This window comes from Saimiri boliviensis, chromosome 15 (assembly GCF_048565385.1).
Source record: "Saimiri boliviensis isolate mSaiBol1 chromosome 15, mSaiBol1.pri, whole genome shotgun sequence".
Classification (NCBI taxonomy): Eukaryota; Metazoa; Chordata; class Mammalia; order Primates; family Cebidae; genus Saimiri; species Saimiri boliviensis.
The window spans coordinates 14,945,088-14,964,455 of NC_133463.1; the positions used below are offsets into that span (position 1 = coordinate 14,945,088).

Genomic DNA, 19,368 nt, shown 5'->3' on the forward strand with positions numbered 1-19,368 from the left:
AAACCCTAGAAGAAAAACCAGGCAATACCATTCAGGACATAGGCATGGGCAAAGACCTCTTGACTAGAACACCAAAAGTAATGACAACAAAAGCCAAAATTGACATATGGGATCTAATTAAACTAAAGAGCTTCTGCAGGTCAGGTGCTGTGGCTCACACCTGTAATATCAGCACTTTGGGAGGCTGAGGCAGGCAGATCACTTGAGGTTGGGAATTCAAGACCAGCCTGATCAACATGGAGAAACCCTGTCTCTACTAAAAATACAAACTTAGCTGATCTGGTGGCACATGCCCATAATCCCAGCTGCTCGGGAGGCTGAGGCAGAAAAATTGCTTGAACCTGGGAGGCGGAGGTTGCAGTGAGTGGAGATTGCATCATTGCACTCCAGCCTGGGCAACAAGAATGAAACTGCATCTCAAAAAAGAAAAAAGAAAAAAAAAAAAAAGAGCTTCTGCACAGCAAAAGAAACTAGCATCAGAGTGATCAGGCAACCTACAAAATGTGAGAAAATTTTTGCAATCTATCCATCTAACCAAGGGCTAATATCCAGAATTTACAAATAACTTAAATACACAAAAATAAACAAACCCATCAAAAAGTGGACAAAGTACATGAACAGGCACTTCTCAAAAGAGGACATTTATGTGGCCAAGAAACATATGAAAAAAAGCTCATCATCACTGGTCATTTGAGAAATGCAAATCAAAACTGCAATGAGATACCATCTCACGTCAGTTAGAATGGCGATCATTAAAAAATCAGGAAACAACAGATGCTAGAGAGGATATGGAGAAACAGGAACACTTTTACACTGTTGGTGGGAATGTAAATTAGTTCAACCACTGTGGAAGACAGTGTAGTGATTCCTCAAGGACCTAGAACCAGAAATACCACTTGACCCAGCAATCCCATTACTGGGAATATACCCACAAGGTTATATCATTCTATTGTAAAGACACATGAACACGTATGTTTATTGTGGCACTGTTCACAATAGTAAAGACTTGGAACCAACCCAAATGCCCATTAATGAGAGACTGGATAAAGAAAATGTGGCACATATACATGATGGAATACTATGCAGCCATAAAAAAGGATGAGTTCATGTTCTTTGCAGGGACATGAATGAACCTGGAGACCATCATTCTCAGCCCACTGCCACAGGAACAGGAAACCAGACACCACATGTTCTCACTCATAAATGGGAGTTGAACAATGAGAACACATGGACACAGGGAGGGAAACATCACACACTGGGGCCTGTCAGGGGGTGGGTGGCTAGGGAAGGGATAGCATTAGGAGAAATACCTACTATTGTAGATGACAGGTTGATAGGTGCAGTAAACCACCATCGTACGTGTATACCTGTGTAACAAACCTGTACGTCCTCCACATGTATCCTAGAACTTAAAGCATTAAAAAAAAATTTGGGAAGTATTTCAGTATTTCTTCTCCTTATAGTCTTTTAGTGGTCTAATATATTACTTGTTATTTCCTCGTGTAAAATGAAAAATCCACCTGAGCCTAGGTTTTTTGTGGAAATATTAATAAATTCAATAATAATCTACTGAATAAACTAAATAATAAATTATTAAAAAGGCAGAGCATCACCTTGTTTGACTTCATCTCAGAATGTCTGCATTAGGCACTCAACTTTTTGTCTGCTTTGCACATGACAATGAATGACTGTAAGATGTGAGTATTGATTTGAAGTTTACAAATAAATTTTAGCTAATAGGTGAATTTGCTAATAATGTATTCTGAGAATAGTAAGCATTGACTGCATATTGTGTGTGTGTGTGTGTGTGTGTGTGTGTGTGTGTGTGTTCACTGGTGCAGTCTCAATTTTTTTTTTAACTGACAATAATGAATTTTTAAAAAATTTAAATAGAACTGACCGGCAGAATAAAGCTTAAGCTATTCATGCAGGCATTTAAAAATTCTAATAATCTAGTTTCACATGTGGTATATATAGACCACAGAAAACTACTCAGCCATAAAAAGGAACAAAATGATGGCATTTGCAGGAGGAACCTGGCTGGAATTGGAGACTATTTTTCTAAGTGAAGCAACTCAGGAATGGAAAAGCAAACATCTTATGTTCTCACTCAAATAGGAGCTAAGCTACAGGGACACAAAGGCTTAAGAATGATACAATGGATTTTGGGGACTTAGGGGAAGGGTAGGAGGGGGGTGAGGGATAAAAGACTGCACATTAGATATAGTGTGCATTGCTCAGGTGATGAGTGCACCAAAATCTCACAGATCACCACTAAAGAACTTATTCATGTAACCAAGCACCCCTTGCCCCTGAACAACCTATTGAAATAATAATAATAAAAAAATCTCGTTTTCGAATTGTCTTTACTATTAAGGAGTACTACTACAACTAATACTTATGTATTATAAGATTTGTCATTTTTTAATAGTCTTGTTTCTTTTGCAGACAGTAAGCTATCTAAGGGTAGGGACAAGGTTTATTTCATATATACGCAGCTCCTACTACAGTGCCTTGTTTATTGTAGAGTCTCAATAAATATGGAGCCTTCTTTTGTCCTTGTATTATTTTTAGTAAAACTACATTGGATAACACTAGAAAAGAATGCTCAGATAGGTAGAAGAGATCAGCCAAGGAAGGCCTGGTCTGTGGTGTGAAGTGCTACAGAGAGATCCAGCAGGAACAGGAACAGAATTAAGAAGGAAGAGGATCTGAAGATGATCACAGCTGTCATTCAGGGGCTCACTCTCATAACCAGTGGAAAAGGCATCTCAACTCAGATAAGTCTCTTTCCAAAGCTCAAAGATTTTCCCCTCAGACCACATCATCTCCATCTCAGAAAGGAGCGTGGAAGGAGAGGAAGCCAGATTTACACTAGCTTTTGTTGTTTTATATTAGCAAAGGATGGTAGTTACATTTGGATAAGTGTCCTGAAGTCACCTTGTGAAGGGCCTGGGGTCCCAAACAAGATCTCAAGCACCATGTGATCTCTAACTTCCTGTAGGGTGGTCAAAATTCAACCAGGTCTTCTCTGGTGAAATTTATATCCCTAAATCGTCCAACAGGTCACCAGGGCTGAAAATAATCTGGTAACTTTGGATAAGGGAGAAAAACCCAGACCTTCTTTAACCAAAATTTTTGGAATAAATGTCTTCTGGTAGAGCTGCTGGTCATCATTATCGACGTTTCTAAACCAGGCATTGAAAGATAAAGGCATTAACACTAAGGTCATACTTATAGTTGGAATCTTACTTGAAGCACCCAGAGCTTTGTTTTGTCATTCATGATCAAAGTTAGTATTAATCCTGTACTTTCTGATATGAAGATTAAACCACCTGAATTTCCTTTTCTTGAGTACCTATTGATGCTTATGAATGAAATGATGGTTATATGCTATATTATTCGTTGTATTTACCTTTATTATCCTATGACAGACAAAATACTAATGAGAGAAAATATGGCCTGATTTCCTGAGACAAGTTAAGCCTAGAAGATATACCCCTATTTTCTGCAGAGTAAATTCAAACTGCACAGATTAATAGCAGGTTTTTAAATTGGTTATGATTGGAAAATTCTGCTTTTTTCTGCACTGTTCTTTAGAAAACAAAACTCTTCTCGGTTTGCTTACAAATACTTAGCCACTTAGTCATTTTACATAAACTGCCTCAATTTCAATAAAGTGCTGTTTTCTAACATGAGATATAGGCATATGAATTTAAAATTAGACCATATTTATCTCTGCCTATTAAAGAAAAAATTGAAAATATGATTTGTTAAAAATATTGATAAAGCTATAAAAAAATTCAGTGGTGTCTGTACAGAGGCTAACAGCAAACAAAAATCTTCTGAAGCACTTGTGTCAGCATAGGGTCAGCCAGAGTGTGAAGAGGTGGCAGGCAGGTGCAGAAGATTTATCTTCATGGGCACCCCAAAATGCTTCAGGCAATGGGTTTGGGCGTGAGCTCTCCTTGGACTGGGACAAAGGGTAAAAGTTTTTGGAAGCATTTGTTTTTTTAACCACATGCACAGCTTTTTGGATGGACATCTTCAGTGATTCTCATTTTGGCTCAGCATAAATCTTCCCCTCCCACCACTGTGCATTAACAAACATTTATTACGTTCTCTGTGTGTGTGTCAGAGACTGTGTGAGGAAATAGGCAGGCACAAAGAATAAGCCAGGATTGTAGCTGTGACCAAATCTAAAGGAGCCCTGGTGGATTTCTACAAAATATGCCTGTCCTTTGGGTTTATAACGCTGTAGTTGAAATCAATGTTACTGTCAACTAGCTAAAAAAAAGAAAGGAAGAAAAATTCTAATCTCCCTACCTAATGTGATTCATGGATGTGACAAATTTCTCAGGGCTCTTGTGACTATTTCCTCGTCCTTTGATATGATAAAAGGAAATAAGCCATAGTATTTTATAGAGTTAAATGTATTTCTGTTCCTCACACCTTCTCTACTCCACTGAAGAAATAGGAAAAGTGAAATTCCTTTGTCATTCCTTATTATACCATAGGACGTCGGAACAGCTTTCAAAGAACCAGGTACTTTTGTCCTGTGGTAAATTCTCACTTGTCATTATAAACAGAGAACACATACTACTGGAGAAGTATAATGTAGTGATATTATTGATGCTAAAAGAGGGATAAAAATAATCACTACAGCATCTTGGGAAAAAAATGGCCAATAATAGCATTTTACATGTTAGCCATGTAGGGGGAAAAAAACCAAACAAACAGCCTTGCAGACATATGAAATAGTAATGATGCTATTCACAGTCAACAACATAGCTCTTATTTCTACATACTATGTGCCAAACATAATTACGCTACCTTAAAACAATGTAATTAATGTTTAGCAAGACAGATATAAATGATCACGTAGGGTTTGGTAATCCTGCCGGTTTTAATACTGTGATGAAATGATGAATTCAAGTTGGAAAAAAAATACACCAACATACACCCGCATAGACTCAGTCATCATTGTTGCCCACTTTGAGGTTGGAGGGGAACAGCAGTACTCTTACCCAGGGTCCCTCTGCCTCCCCGAAACCCCACTGTGGCTGAGCTCATGTTCCAATGCTATTGGAGAAATGCTGGGATTCAACACCCTGTCATGTGTCTGGGAAGATGGCTGATAAAGTCTTTGTAGATATTCTGTTCCATCTGCTTAAATGTTAGTTTTTTTCCTATTGATGAAAGAGTCTAATGTGTACAGTAGTTTCCAAATATGGCTAGCTGTAGTTTTTTTTTTAAGTGCAGATGTCTAAGCCTTACCCTGCTTCAGGTATGCTGTGTAATAAACACTGCTATAAAGCTCAGTGGCTTATGGATATTTATTTCTTACCCACACTGTGAATTTGATTGTGGCTCAGAGGGGATGGTGCTATGATCTGAATGTTTATGTTCCCCCAAAATTCATATATTTAAACCTAGTCACTGAAGTTTAAAGGTGGGGTTTTTAGGAGGTGATTAGTTCACCAGAGTAGAATTCTCATGAATGGGATTTGTGTCCTTATACGGTGGCCCTGGGCAGCTAGCTAGTCCCCCCTACTATGTGAAGGCACAGGTTGAAGTTACAGTCTTTGAGGAGCAGGACCTCACCAGACATGGAATCTTCCAATGCCTTAATCTTCGACTTCTCAACCTCCAGAACTGTGAGGAATAAATTTCTGTTGTTTATAAGCTACTTTGTCTATAGTAGTTTTTTATAGCAGTCCAGATAGACTAAGACAGCTGGTCTGGACTGGGCTGGGCTTAGGTTCAAGACTGCCCCAGAACTCTCTTTCTAGAACACAGACAGAAGAAAACAGCAGCTACCTGGAGTCTGCACTTTTCATGACTATGGCAGGAGCATAAGAAGATGAATGGAAAACATGGCATGACCCTTTAATCCCTGTTTGCAACTGGCCCTCCATAGCTTCCGGACACATTTCCTTAGTCAAAATCACATGACCAGACTCAAGTTCAGTGAGGTCTAGAAGTATCCCTTGCTCCATGGGACAAGGGAGGAGGAATGACCAACTGGAGATTGATGCGAAGGGACTGGGTATAGCAAACTCCTCAGGTGAGTATTTTCTTTTTTAAGAGACAAGTCCTTGCTCTGTCACCCAGGCTAGTCTCAAATCTTTAATGTTAAGCCATCCTCTGATCTTGGCCTCCCAAAGTGCTGGGATTACAGGCATGACCCATGGGTAATTCTCATGAAGCTAATCCTGCACCTGTTGGGGCATTGCCATCTTGATACCACTAGAGAATATGTCATAGTAAGAGGAATGATGGACTCCATTCTTTCAGTAGCTCAACAAATATGTAGTGAGTCACTGATATTCACCGTCCAAAGTTAGAAAATGTTAACACAACTCATGGAATTTCGTAACAGAGAATAGTTAAGAGTGGAAAGGGAACAAGAAAAGGAGCACCTAATACAAACTGAGAATGAGGATGAGCATATCAGAAAAGGTCTCCCAGATACGGCAGTATCTGAGCTCAGTGATCATGACAGGTGAACGTTTTCTAGAGCTGGGAGGAGCATGAAGAGGTGGGAGTGGTCTAGGCAGAGGAGATCACAGGACAACATGAGGAGCTTAGAAGCAGCGTAATATATTTGGCAGACAGTGCCATATGGTCTCCAAATCTTGCTTTTTTTCCGTCTTAGTCTCAGAGTTTGAACATTTCCAAGCCTCGCTTGCAGTCAGGTATGGCCATGTGGCTGATTATAGCACAAGAATGGGGACATAATTAATATATTACCTTTCTCATCTAGCCTTTAGAAACTTTCCACATGCAAACCTCCATTGTTTCCCTCTTTCCCTTCAATCAGCTGAATGAGAAGAGGCTCAAGCCACAAAGGGAAGGCACAGAGACACTAGATGATCATATGGTAAGTCTTCCCCAACTAGGAATGTTCGCATGAGTGAGAGATAGTTTTTGTGCGGTAAGTTGCTAAGATTTAGGATGGTTTTTATAGCAGCTAATATTACTTGCCTTAATCAATACGGTATCCACGTGTTTCGCTGATGGTAAGTAACGGCTGTGAGGCAGGAAAAGGAGAAGAGATGGCAATCATTGATCAGATGTGTTAGTCATTTCTTCTAGAAACTTCGGGGATCATTCTAGAAACCAAGTGGATTAAAAGACACAGTACCACCATAGAAATATAAACCTGGGCAAGGCATTAATACAAACATGTGATTATGCCGAGTTTAAGGTCTGGCTCATGCTGCGGAGACTGAGTGTGAAGCACGATCATTTGTAGTATGCATGTATGGCAGAAGAACCACAAAGATGTTGTTCTGGCACCTTTTAAATTTCTAATGTGTTTGGATGTGTGCCCCTCAAAGGCTCATGTTTCACTGCAGCGGAGGTGAGCTTCCCCTATACTTTTCAACCTTGGAAGTGTCTGTTAGCCAGTGAGACCTAAAGAAAAAAAACCCAGCACATGAATCAGCATGTCATTACATGACTGGAATTAAATAGTAAAAAAATAAAACCTCTGAGTTGAAGCCATGACAAGGTATCGGTTTCTGCTTCCTTTTTAAAGTAAAATATCACCCGGAAGTTATTCTTTCTGCCAAAGAAAGTAGAGACATAAAGGCTCCCTTTTCCTTTCCAAAATGATGACTCACAGAAGAACTGAGCTCTAGCAAATAGAAATAATCCCTTATAAGGGATAATAAGGACTGGTGAGAGGCAGGCAAGGGAAAGCCCTTTTCAAAGGCAACCTTTCTGAACATGTGAGTTGATAACTTTGTACTGAATATGGATTTTGGCCGTGTGCAAGCAGACGCCTAGAATATTTGGCATATAGTCATAATAAGGGTCTTGACACAAGGGCAGAATTACTTCATTGGGAACCTTCATGGGAAAACAATGACAGAGGCAACCCAGAAGCAGACTTGATAGAACCCATCAGCATCAGAAGAGAAACACAGAATTGACCAAAACAGAGGTAATTCTTCTAGTTACTTCGGTGAGTAGGCAATGAAAACTCACACCTGCATTCCCACTGTGTCAAATCTCTGATGCTTGACCCTATGTTGTGGGTGCAGTCATTATCCTCTGATCTTGCTCCTACATTTATAAAATCTGTATGAAAAACTCCTTCAAATTCTTTTCCTATATAAAAAATGGGGTTGAATCCTACGGATTATTTATTCAAGATCCTGGGGCCAAGAATGAACAGGCCAGGAGAGGGCAACCATGTCTGAGTTTGAGGTTTTAGAGAAGCAGACCTTGAGACAAGAATCAAAATGCAAGCAGTTTATTTGGGAGGTGATCCTTGCAAACTGCAGTAGATGAGTGAGAAAGTAAAACCAGAAGAAAGTAAAACCAGAATAAAAGTTGGATTATGAAACAAAATACCACTGAAGGCCACCAAATCTGGGGAACTTTGGAAAGGGTACAGAATATGCACCCCTGAGCCATCTTCTACAAAGGACAAGGGTGGCAGAGGTATTTACATACTAGCTCTTGACAAATCAGAAGTTGAGAGTTTTAATTCCTCAGACCTGCAGCCTGCCCTAAAGGTGACACACAGGTACTGGCAGTAGGATGCTGAACCTCTATGCACTGACGTAGCAAGGGCAGGAGATGTGTGTGGGATATTGACGGCATCTATAAACTCCTGTTGGTTGCTTTTTCTAGACTGAGTGTGCTGCTTGGGAAAATTGCTTCCATGTATTTCCCATTTTGTCCCAGCACCCATATACATCAGAGAATCTGTATGCAGGTACTCAGGGTTATTTTTAAGTAAAAATTGGATTTCTGTGCCTTTTACTTTTTATGTAATACATTAAATAATGACTTTAAGTAAAAATTGAGCTATGTTTACAACTGTTTTCAAGAAGTATCAATTCCTTACCACTGTTCAGTATATGCATGCTATGGAAAGCATACAGGTAAACCTAAGAAAAAGGACATTATCTAATAAAAGTGCTCTCTTGTATCCAGCTGTACATTTTTCAGGTGAGACCACAGCTTTACTGAGGGCGTATCTGTGATCTACTAAATGCAAAGCAAATCTATGCTATTCGGCCTTGAATGCCACTTCAAATTTTCAAAACTACATAACAATATCAATCATCACAGCACTTTTAATAAATGACTACTTACTCATTTTCCTTATGACCAATTTAATTTCTCCCTTAAGAACACACAAGGAAATGATTTGATTTTACTATCTTTAATGACTCTTTAAAAATCTTCTCAATTTCTTGAATAAAAATGCATGGGAAAAAGCAGAGTCATGTCCATTTTGAGATGTAAACTTGTCTTGGTGATTAAAAATATACAAATTGTATATTTATGTATCTTGATGTAAGTATCTGGTGATTTTATATATATATATTAATATATCATGAACAAATAAGAAAAATCTATCACTCATGTTACTGAAAAATAGCTCATTCCATATTAGCCTGAGTTAATGTATTTTGTGTTAGGTTTTATGTTTCTGTTGGGCAATCTGTTCAGTATTTCATATGCCTGCTGCATATGCATCTAACATTTGTATAGATGTTTCTTATTTTTAACTGAAAATAATCCTAGATGTACAAAAAAGTTGCAAAAGTAATAAACAGAGATCCCACTACCTCTGGCTCACCTTTCTTAACGGAAACATTTTACAGAAACATAATGCAACAATATAGGGTTGATTCTTGAGCCAGACACGTATGGGAAAATGTACTCCAAAAGTTCATTATCTGATAGTAATAGTCTTTTTGCATATGTTACGGCAATGCCTTTTTCATTTAAAAACAAGGGGTGGTGGGGGCAGTCCTCTCTGTAATTTGGAGCACTTAATGTTATCTAATAAATACATACATGCATGCTTCCCAAAACATTCAGGGTGGCATCAGGATTTGCAGAGACTGTATTGGTGTTTTCTTTTGATTTCAATCATGTTACCCTTGCTGTTCCTTTGTTATTGCCAATTGTTAGGGGTCTAGCTTATGAGGACTCCTTTGATCTGATCTCTTGAAATCTTGAAAGCAGAGGGCAGCTGAGCTTTTAATGGTTGTAAGGAATTGTTTGTATCTCTGATATAAGGACTCTGACACGCAGCTCCCAAGCTACAGTATGCATGTTTGTTGCATAGAAATCCCCAGTGGTTGCTAATACTCAGCAATAAATTAAGTGATGAGAAATTCTTGAACTTGCCAGTGTCGGTTGGGGCTGTTCAGTGCATGACATTAGAAAAGTGCTAAATGGGCCAGGTGCAGTGGCTTACGCCTGTAATCCCAGCACTTTGAGAGGCCAAGGCAGGCGGATCACCTTAGGTCAGGAGTTCAAGACCAGCCTAGCCAACAAGGTGAAACATCGCCTCTACTAAAACCACAAAAATTAGCTGGGAATGGTGGTGGGTGCCTGTAATCCCAGCTACTCGGGAGCCTAAGGCAGGAGAATCGCTTGACCCAGTAGGCAGAGCTTGCACTGAGCTGAGATCGCGCTGCTGCACTCCAGCCTAGGCAGCAAGAATGAAACTCAATCTCAAAAAAAAAAAAAAAAAAAAAGAAAAAAGAAAAGAAAAGAAAAAAGAAAAACCAGATCAGAGTTGTTAGGCCATTGATGGAGTTAATATTAATTGATGCTTATTGTTAACCAAAACAGAACCAGAAAAAAATGGTGCTTGGCTATCTTTCCAATTGCAGAACTAATTGTAAGTAACATTTATTCAATCAAAATATACCAAAGAACTTTTCTTATCCTTTCTCCTTTGGTTTCTCCCACTCTACAGGCTTTCCAGTGACCTTAGAAACACCCCCACACCATATGTCCACCTCTGATTTCTTTCTTATCTCCCAATAAAACAGCCATCTGGGGGGCGTTTTTAAATGTTCAGATGTAAAGTGCTTAAAATATCAAGAAAAACCTATCTTTATAGGGAGTAAGAAAATATAAAAAATATAACTGTTAGCATTTTCCCATTTTATGCCCCCAACATTCATACTTCCTTCGCTATGCATAATAAGTGAACCAATTCTAACTAGAAGAATGGTCTCAACAGCCATGCAACAGCACACTAATGTTCTGCAGCCCTTTGCAGCCATGCTTCAAACTCTTCATACATGTGTGTCCACATTTTGCTCCAGTGTAAAACTTTTCTTTGCTCCATCTGAGCTGGCTTACTGCTTTGCAATGCCAGTCAGATAATCATGAAGTGAAGCCAGTTGTAGGAGAAGGTATAGGGAATTTACTTGCTCCATGAAGGCCCCAAGGAGGTGCTCACCATTAAGCAGACGTCAGAGGAAATACATATATTTACTAATACATTGAAGAACTTTTCACAATGGAGGAAGAATGTTTAATCATGCTATAATCTATTCAACTCAATAAAAATGCAGAATTGAGAGGCTTACAAAAACATTAAACAAAAAACAGTGCAATAATTGAGGATAACTTTAATTCAAAATAATCTTAATTTAAGGAGAAATTAAAGCTGGTGTCTCATAGCCAGTATTTGAAAGTGAACCCCAAAAAGTTGGGAATCTGGTAACATGCATTTCTAGATCTGGCCTCTAGAGGTGCTGTCTCACCCCGGTTATCTTTTAGTTTGGACAACTCACTCCTCCCTCAAGGAAGACAGGACTGAAGTTTCTCAAAAGGAATTTCACCAAGAAATAAACACATAGAAGAGAAGACATAAGACAAAAACAAAACATAAGAAACACACAGACTCAAATGGTATTAAGGGGGTGTGTGTGTGTGTACATATGTTTAATACTCACTATATACTATATATGTGCACATATACAGATATGTTCAACATGATGTGTGAATTATTATGCTAAAAATCTATACACATTATTGTTTTTCATGCAACAGATACTGAATTTAACTACTGTTATAAGCACTGGGGAAACAGCTTTGTATTTGAGTCGGGGAAACAGGAAACAATACAGTAAACAAACAATCAGTTTGAAGAAAAATAGAATAACTGGAGTATTATTTTAGAAGGCCTGTTCAGTAAAAGCCTCCATGGGATGTGACATCAGGCTGAGACCTGCATGAGCCGAGGCTGTAGGCTCCACAGAGACAGGACAAGGGTCAAATGCAAAGGCTTAGCCCTCTGGGGCAAGTCATTTTATCACAGCTTTATGTATGGGGAAAATGGGGCTCACAGTGGAGCAAAATGACCTCCCTGATATTCTGTGGCCACGCAGCAGCATTTACAGCCATATATCTGATGGGCTGTTCTACTTAGATTATTTCCTCTCCAATTGGTTTTACCAAGCTTCTGTCCAGGCCCCATCCTTTCCATTGCTCTGTCATCTTCTAGTCTCATTTCCTCTCCCCAAGAGACTGGTAATTCCTCTTTTAAATCTTCTCTAACTCTCGCAGGAAGAAAACTTAATGACAGCAGTTGGCACCAACCTCTATCACAGGGAGTGCTACTTTATTCCTGCATCTGCGCTCCCTTCCCACCTGTAAGCCCTTGAGGGGAAGAGGGAGTATTATCCTTTACCTTTGCAGACCAGACAACTAGCACATCCCTTTGCATAGAAACAATTAAGAAATAAACTTGTAAAAACTATTTGAGGGAAGGATGGAGGAAGAAAGAAAAAAAGGGAGAAACATTTTTAGTTTAGGGTGTAATACAATTTAGAAAATGAGAATAAGAGATTGCAGAGAGAAATAAAGGCAGCTTCACACAATTTCTAGACTTCTTATTAGCATTGTGTTATCTTTGCTTCTTGTTTAAATGTGTTTAGTACAAATGCATGTCTGACTGTCTTAAATCACACAAGGAAGAAACTCTAATTTAAGTCTATCGTTAAAGGAGGCGATGGGAAAAGGAGAGGTGCAAGAGACCCTCCTGGTCTCCTAAAATCGAACATGGTGGTACTAACTCTGAATGTTAGGTCAGTGTACATTATTACACCTACTTCTGAAGGAACAGCTGGCTTCCCTGTGAATGAGTGCTATTTGTGTCCCAAGTTTCAGAGGCAGCATAGGGAATGTGCAAATACAGGAGCTCTAGAGTTAGATTCCCTGGCTTTGTATTCCTATTCCTGTGTTTAACAGCCAGGGGAGCCCCTACTCCTGTTTCAGTATTTTTTCCATGGTGATGTTCACAGCACCCACCCCATGAGGTTGCAGTGATGATTAAATGAACACACATAAAGGGTTTAGATGGATGTATGGCACCTGACAAGGGCCCAGTGCAGGTTAGCTGCTAATCTGGTACTTCCTAAATAAATAAAAGCATGACAAATTATACTGGGGTAATTTGGAGAGAAGGAAGTGTCAATATTTTTATTACCATCATTCATCACAGTCTCTGGAGATGAAGAGGTTACAACAATTTCTGGAGTTAGAGACAGAGGAGTTGTTCATGTCCTCTCACTTTTCAGCTGCTTCCTACAGCTTTTAGAGGGGCCAGTGGCCGGAGATGTTCTGCAGTGTCCTTTTGTATATGCTAAACTACTTATATGTCAGTGCTCATTTTTTTTCTATTGTTTTTATCCATCAAGAATGATGACCAGTATGTGGATTGTACACAGAGGCAGCATGCTCACATGATTCTTGATCACTGATGTTTAAAAAAGGAGGGGGAGTTCTGACTTGATTTCTCCCTTCTCCTTGATAATAGAGGTGAAATGTAAACAATGAATGTTCTTGACCCTTTTATTAACCCAAATCCTGAGGTTATTATTCATGTGTCCCTACTAGAATTTCAAAGAGAATTATATCTTAAATTATAAACACAGATACTGAAGAAACGTTTCAGAAAGAGGATTAAAAATAAAAACAGAACAGCTTTTAATGCCTGAACTAATAATGGTTTGAGCAGTTTCCATGTCTGGAGTGAAAGTATTAAACACGCAAAGATGTCTTGCCTTTTCTTACCAACCTACCGCTAAGAACCCAGGAGGGCAGCAGTGGGCTAGAAATAGGGTTTCTGTGCCAAATTCTGAAGACAGCCTTTTCCGAGATAATTGGCCTGCGGGCTTGTTCCCTGCGCTGGTGTGCTTTTGAGCGCCTTGCGCAGTTCCACCTGGTACAACAAATGCGCCCATGAAATCTCACTTTGAGCCCTGATGAAATTGAATCCTCTGCAGAACACCTCCGCCCTGTTCTATTAAGTGGGAGAGAGTGAGAGAGTTTCCACAGGATTCACAGTTTGTCCGTATCTTAACTATCCGAGATCTGATTTCCAAATCCTTCTCAAACAATTAATTCATTTCTGTGAAGATAAATTTATATCTATTCCGGAAACCTTCTCCGTTTCTAGAAAAAGCTACTCATCTTCTTCCTTGCCTTCTCTTTTCTCCCTTCTGGTGAGGATGTCAAATGGTCTGTGAGTTGAGAACCCCGAGCCAGGTCTCCCCGCGGCGTCCTGGCTAGTCCCCGCGCCCTGGGCCGGTGCATCTCTCCGCCGCAGCGCCCTTTGCCAACCAACTCTGTCCAACTTCCCCTTTCAGACTCCAGCAGGGGCGCCCTCCAGGCAACCGGCTGCGGCGGCCAGAAGCGACCTCGGCTCGGAGACCCCCGAGCTGCTTGCCCAGCGCCAGCTGATCACACTCGCCCGCGCAGCGCCCGCAGGCCCCCTCGCAGCCGGGCAGGTTCCGGAGCTCGGTCTCGCGCTCCGCCGCGCCAGCCCACACCCGGCGTCTAGCGTCCGGCCCTTCCTCCCCCGACCCCACGCCGTCCCACCTCCCATCCTCGCCACCTCCGGGACAGCTCAGCTAAGCCGTGTCCCCTCCCCTGCAAACGCAACGACCACCCTCCCAACCCCCAGCACAACCCTCAGCGAGAAAGCCCAGCTGGGTCTAGCCAGTTACACCGGTCAACGAGGGTCTCCAACGCAGCCGGCCGCCCTAATTCACGCTCATTCATATTCATTCTCTTTTCTCTCCGTCCCTCTTCCTGTCTCCCCAAAGACTCCTAACTAGACAGGCAGATCCTCCCCAGCGGCACTCCCTTTCATTCTTCCCCTCCCACCACACACACACACACACACCCGGACCCAGACAGCCCACTCCACTTTCCAGACGCCCACCTCCTACATACTCCCCTCCCCTAAACAGACATTCACCCACTCACCATCTGTAGCCTCCTTCCGCCCCCCGCCCCGCCCGCCTGCCCGGCTCCCCCTCCCCAAGAAGCAGACCTGCACAGTGGGACGCAGGGACCCCCGCCAGACGCTCGGGCAGTGCGCGCCGCACCGACCTCAGCCAGCCCCGCCGGGAAACTAACAAAGGCGGGCTCTAGCCCCGAGCCCAGGAGCCGCGAGCGGCGGCCGCGGGGCCGGGGAGCCTGGGCCGGGCCAGGCAAGGACTACTCCGGAGTCAGGAGGCAGCAGCGGCGGAGGACGCGGATCCCCGGCCCTCAGAGCCGCTCGGACGCCGCCGGCACCATGGGCTGCTGCACCGGGCGCTGCTCGCTCATCTGCCTCTGCGCGCTGCAGTTGGTGAGTGCCCCGCGCGCCCCTGCCCCAGGACAGGTCCCTGCTTCAGGACCGGCCTCTCCGGCTTCCTCTGCGGTTCCGCAGCTCCCGGCCGGGGGCTAATGAGTGAGCAGGGCTCCCCGCCCGGCTCGGCTCGCACTGCCCTATCCTCCGCGCGGCTGAGCTCGCACTGCCCTCCACTCGCCGGGTAGCCCCTGCCCTGCGGGAGGGCGCGGTCTCACTCCTGGTCCCGCGCGCTGGGGTTCGCCGCGCTCCCGCCGGGCGTCGCCACGCGGTCCAGGGGTTGCAGTCCAGGAGCAGGGGGAGTGAGCGATTTCCCCCACCTTGATCTGACACCTGGCTTTAGCACCCTTCGCGTTCGTGCTGAAGTTATAAGGGGACTTGCGGGCTCCTTCTTCTTGGGATGATTTCCAGGAATGTTGCTTAATTACGCAATGCGTGGGAATGCTCAGGTTCTGAGGCGACAGAAACGGCCTCAATGCTTTAGTGAAGAGTGAGGTGGTTCTTACCTTCTGCAGGTTGAAAGGTGATGGTAAAGGAGTCTGGGACCTCCAGGAAGGAGGTCAGGCTGTGTGCTTCAGCCCCTGCCCTTTGAATTCGGCTTTGGATTTTGTTGAAATGTTGCATGTTCAGGCGGTGACAGACTGACAGCTGTCATTAAGGAGAGAACAGAGTGAACGGGCTCCACTGGCGCGGTGCCTTGCAGAGGGAGTTGTGTAATGGGAAGTTAGAAACCAGAGTGGAGAAAAAAAGGGCCTTTCAGAGCAGAGCAAATGCTCCTCTTAATCCCTTTGGATCCTGGACTGGCTCTTTATCTATTCCATGGTCACTTGAGGTCAAGGCCACAGAACTTTTGAATCAGACTTTGTGTGTGAAAGATTAATAGACATCTCCCTTGCGTTATACTTAAGACAGATTCTGAGTACTCTGCCAAGCTTTCTTCGAAGCATTGTATTTTTTTCAAGTCACAAATATATAACTAGCATATTTTGACAAGCGAGAGGAAAATGCTCGCAATGAACTTTACTTAGTAATGTTCTTGCAAGACTTATTAACTGAGGGATAAAATCGTGCTTTTTAGTAGTCAGTCTTTGTTCACATGAAGGTTTTAGAATGTTTTCACTTTTCTGTTGCCTCAGTGTGCCAGTCTTTCATGAAAACCTCACTTTGGGTATGCCCTTCATTGTTCACGTAATGCATGCATAATTTACGTATTCCTAGGTTTGAAACCAAGGCCACTTTTAAATTCTATTGCATAGCGCCTTCTGTCATGTGAAATACTTGAATCAAACATACTTAATAGTTTTCTTGGAAAATAATTTTAAAAATTTACAACATGCTTGCTTTCACTAAGAAGTCAGGAGCTTGAGTTGTACTTTGGTTTGTGGAAATGGACACGGCTTGTAAGTTGGCAAAGCTGACTAAACATGTAGTCAACCCTTGATTAAGAGTATGGATAGGCCTGCTGTATTGCATAATCTAGAATGCATAATTTCTATTTTGCATGGAAATAATAAGTAAGGTTTTTACGTAGCAGATTTATCAATGCAATTACGATTTTCTTAACAGGCATTGAAATATTTGTGATGATAATGTTTTTGAATTTTCACCCACCAGCCAAGTATGCCCCCTTTCCAAGTGCACATTCTCAGTTGATACAGATGCAACTTGTATGTCAAAGCTTACCTCAAAATTCCATTTTTTTTTAAAAATGAAGTCTTCCTTGGTGCTCCAGGTAAAATCCCTTATATTCCTATAATTTCATAGGACTTCACTTTTTCCTCTGGTATAGAACATTTGGTACTCTCTTAAGTAATTTTAACTCATTTACACATATTTCTTAGCATTAGATTGTAAGCAGCTTGAGGGCAGAGACCATAGCACTAGTGATATTTGCACACTTAGAGCTCATATTGGAAACGGAAACATATTTGCTGAATTTCTGAAAATACCTAATATTTGCAATCCATACAGGGTTTTGACATAAACATTTCTTTTGACTTTTAAAACTATCCTCTGATGTAGATACTCATTTCATTTGTTTGTACATATGGAAGTTGGTATTCATAGAGGTAAACAGGTTTTCAATCAATAGTTTTTGGATGGTAGAGATATTGGGGTGATGGTAAACATTTAACAACAGGATTGTAAACAAAACAAATGTATATATTACATTATAATATCATACAAGATAATCTTCTTTATGTGAAAGATGTGTAGCTCTCAATTGACAAACGATAGCAATAGTACAATATGTAATAGTCTTTAATGTGTATTCCATATAGCCATTTAATTCTGGCAGAATCTGTTTGCTGAGTTTGACAAACTCTTAGTTTTGTAGTTCTGACATGAATGCTGGTTAATATTTTTGTTTGCTTTAAAAAGAAAGAGGAAAGTGAAGCATGGAAGAAAACATTGAAACTTATCTCCATCAATTACATGAACAGATTCTTGGCTGAATTGGATACCAGTTTTCAAATACTTAAAAATTATTTCCTCCGTTTCTTTCATGCTATTGACAATGTCTATAGACATGACACATTTTTAGGTTTAATATGCACTATTTAAAATATTTCTCCTTTATTTAAAAAGTCTGGGCAATCAACAAAACAGTAAGCAACCACTGATTTGCAGAGTTTGCCAAATTATTCGGTGCAACTACTCCCACTTTGGTCAATTTCAAATGTATCTTTTTATAGCATTTCCATCATACACATAAAATAGGCATAACCTCAAAAGCATTGATAAAGTAAAATACAGCAAATAATTAGGAAAGAGTAAGTGTTAACTATTCAGTACCTTTTTTAGTAGGATTTCTTTAAGTTTGCATAATTCAATCTTTAATAATGACTTAACAACTGGCTCACAAAATTCCTAAAAATCTAACAAAAGCAGTTCTAACTCTAAGCCCATATATGCCTGCTTCAGCGTATATTAGGGTAGGGACCCCTGTTTCCCAGATCTGGTACACTTGCCACTGAAAGCAACTGTCTTTTTTGCCCTTTTATGTTTTTTTCTGCTTCCATCAACTTTCAGACAATGGTGGTTATGAGGCAGTAAACTAGTGTGGGTGTTGAAAGGGGATGGCATTGGGAGAACACATGTGCTGAAGATAATCTACATGCTTATGATGAAGGCTTGACTGGAGAGGTCATTCAATAGATATCACATTAGCTCCTCCTGAAAGTTAAAGAAACAAAAGCTTTTTATTATTTTATTCCCATTTTATCTGAACTACTGTCTGGAGTGGGCAAATAAAAACTCAAATGGGAAAATCTATTTGGAGAAAATATATCCTTCTCAAGCTTGTAGCTGTGGATGAGCTTTGGTTTGCAAAATCTCAGTCATTTTCTACTTTTTTTACTCCACTTATCTGGCTGACTTTCATCATTACTTTTTCTCCAGTCTTCCACTCCAAAGATGTTTGTCTCATGGTTTTTGTTTGTGCTCCTCCTGATTTTGCTAGATGAAATCAAAGAGAAAGTACAAAGCATGAATCCAGGTCCAAACTATGTAAAATAAATCTTTTTTTGAAAAGAAGAGATTTGTTAATGTGTCACTGATTCATGAAGTCATCCGAGAGCCTTTAAGCATACTTTTTTGAACAGATGCTTTCAGTTTTGCTTGCTTTATAATACTGTATATAATTATCATTAGATATGTGTAATCTATACATAAAAAAAAACACTTGATCATATGCTTTTGGCACATTATTTTCAGGTACCACAGTTAAACCTTAATTGCATGGTTTCAAAGTCTGACACACCACATCTATTTCAGAGCCATTTTCTGAGATGAGCCTCAGTGAAGCACTGAACTAATTTTGGCAGGCATTGTTCCCACGGAGCTTTAGACATCTGTCCAACCTCACAGAGGTCAAGGTCAATCTCCAAGGCATGTTCAACGCAACTTTGTCTCTGGATGTCATTATTACCCATGGACATTCATTGCATCTT

At 41.0% G+C, this 19,368-nt stretch overlaps 1 protein-coding gene across 2 annotated transcripts in view; it reads left to right on the top strand.

Moving 5' to 3' along the window:
* The first annotated feature begins 14,757 nt into the window (after nt 1–14,757).
* Nucleotides 14,758–19,368, top strand: part of NKAIN3 (sodium/potassium transporting ATPase interacting 3) — a 644,097-nt gene continuing 639,486 nt past the window's right edge. Inside the window, exon 1 of one of the 2 annotated variants that reach the window (XM_074386695.1) lies at nt 14,758–15,415. In XM_074386695.1, the coding sequence (XP_074242796.1) occupies nt 15,362–15,415 (54 nt within the window). In that variant the 5' untranslated portion in view covers nt 14,758–15,361. The remainder of the gene's footprint in view (nt 15,416–19,368) is intronic. The other variant, XM_003935525.3, reaches the window with a different exon arrangement.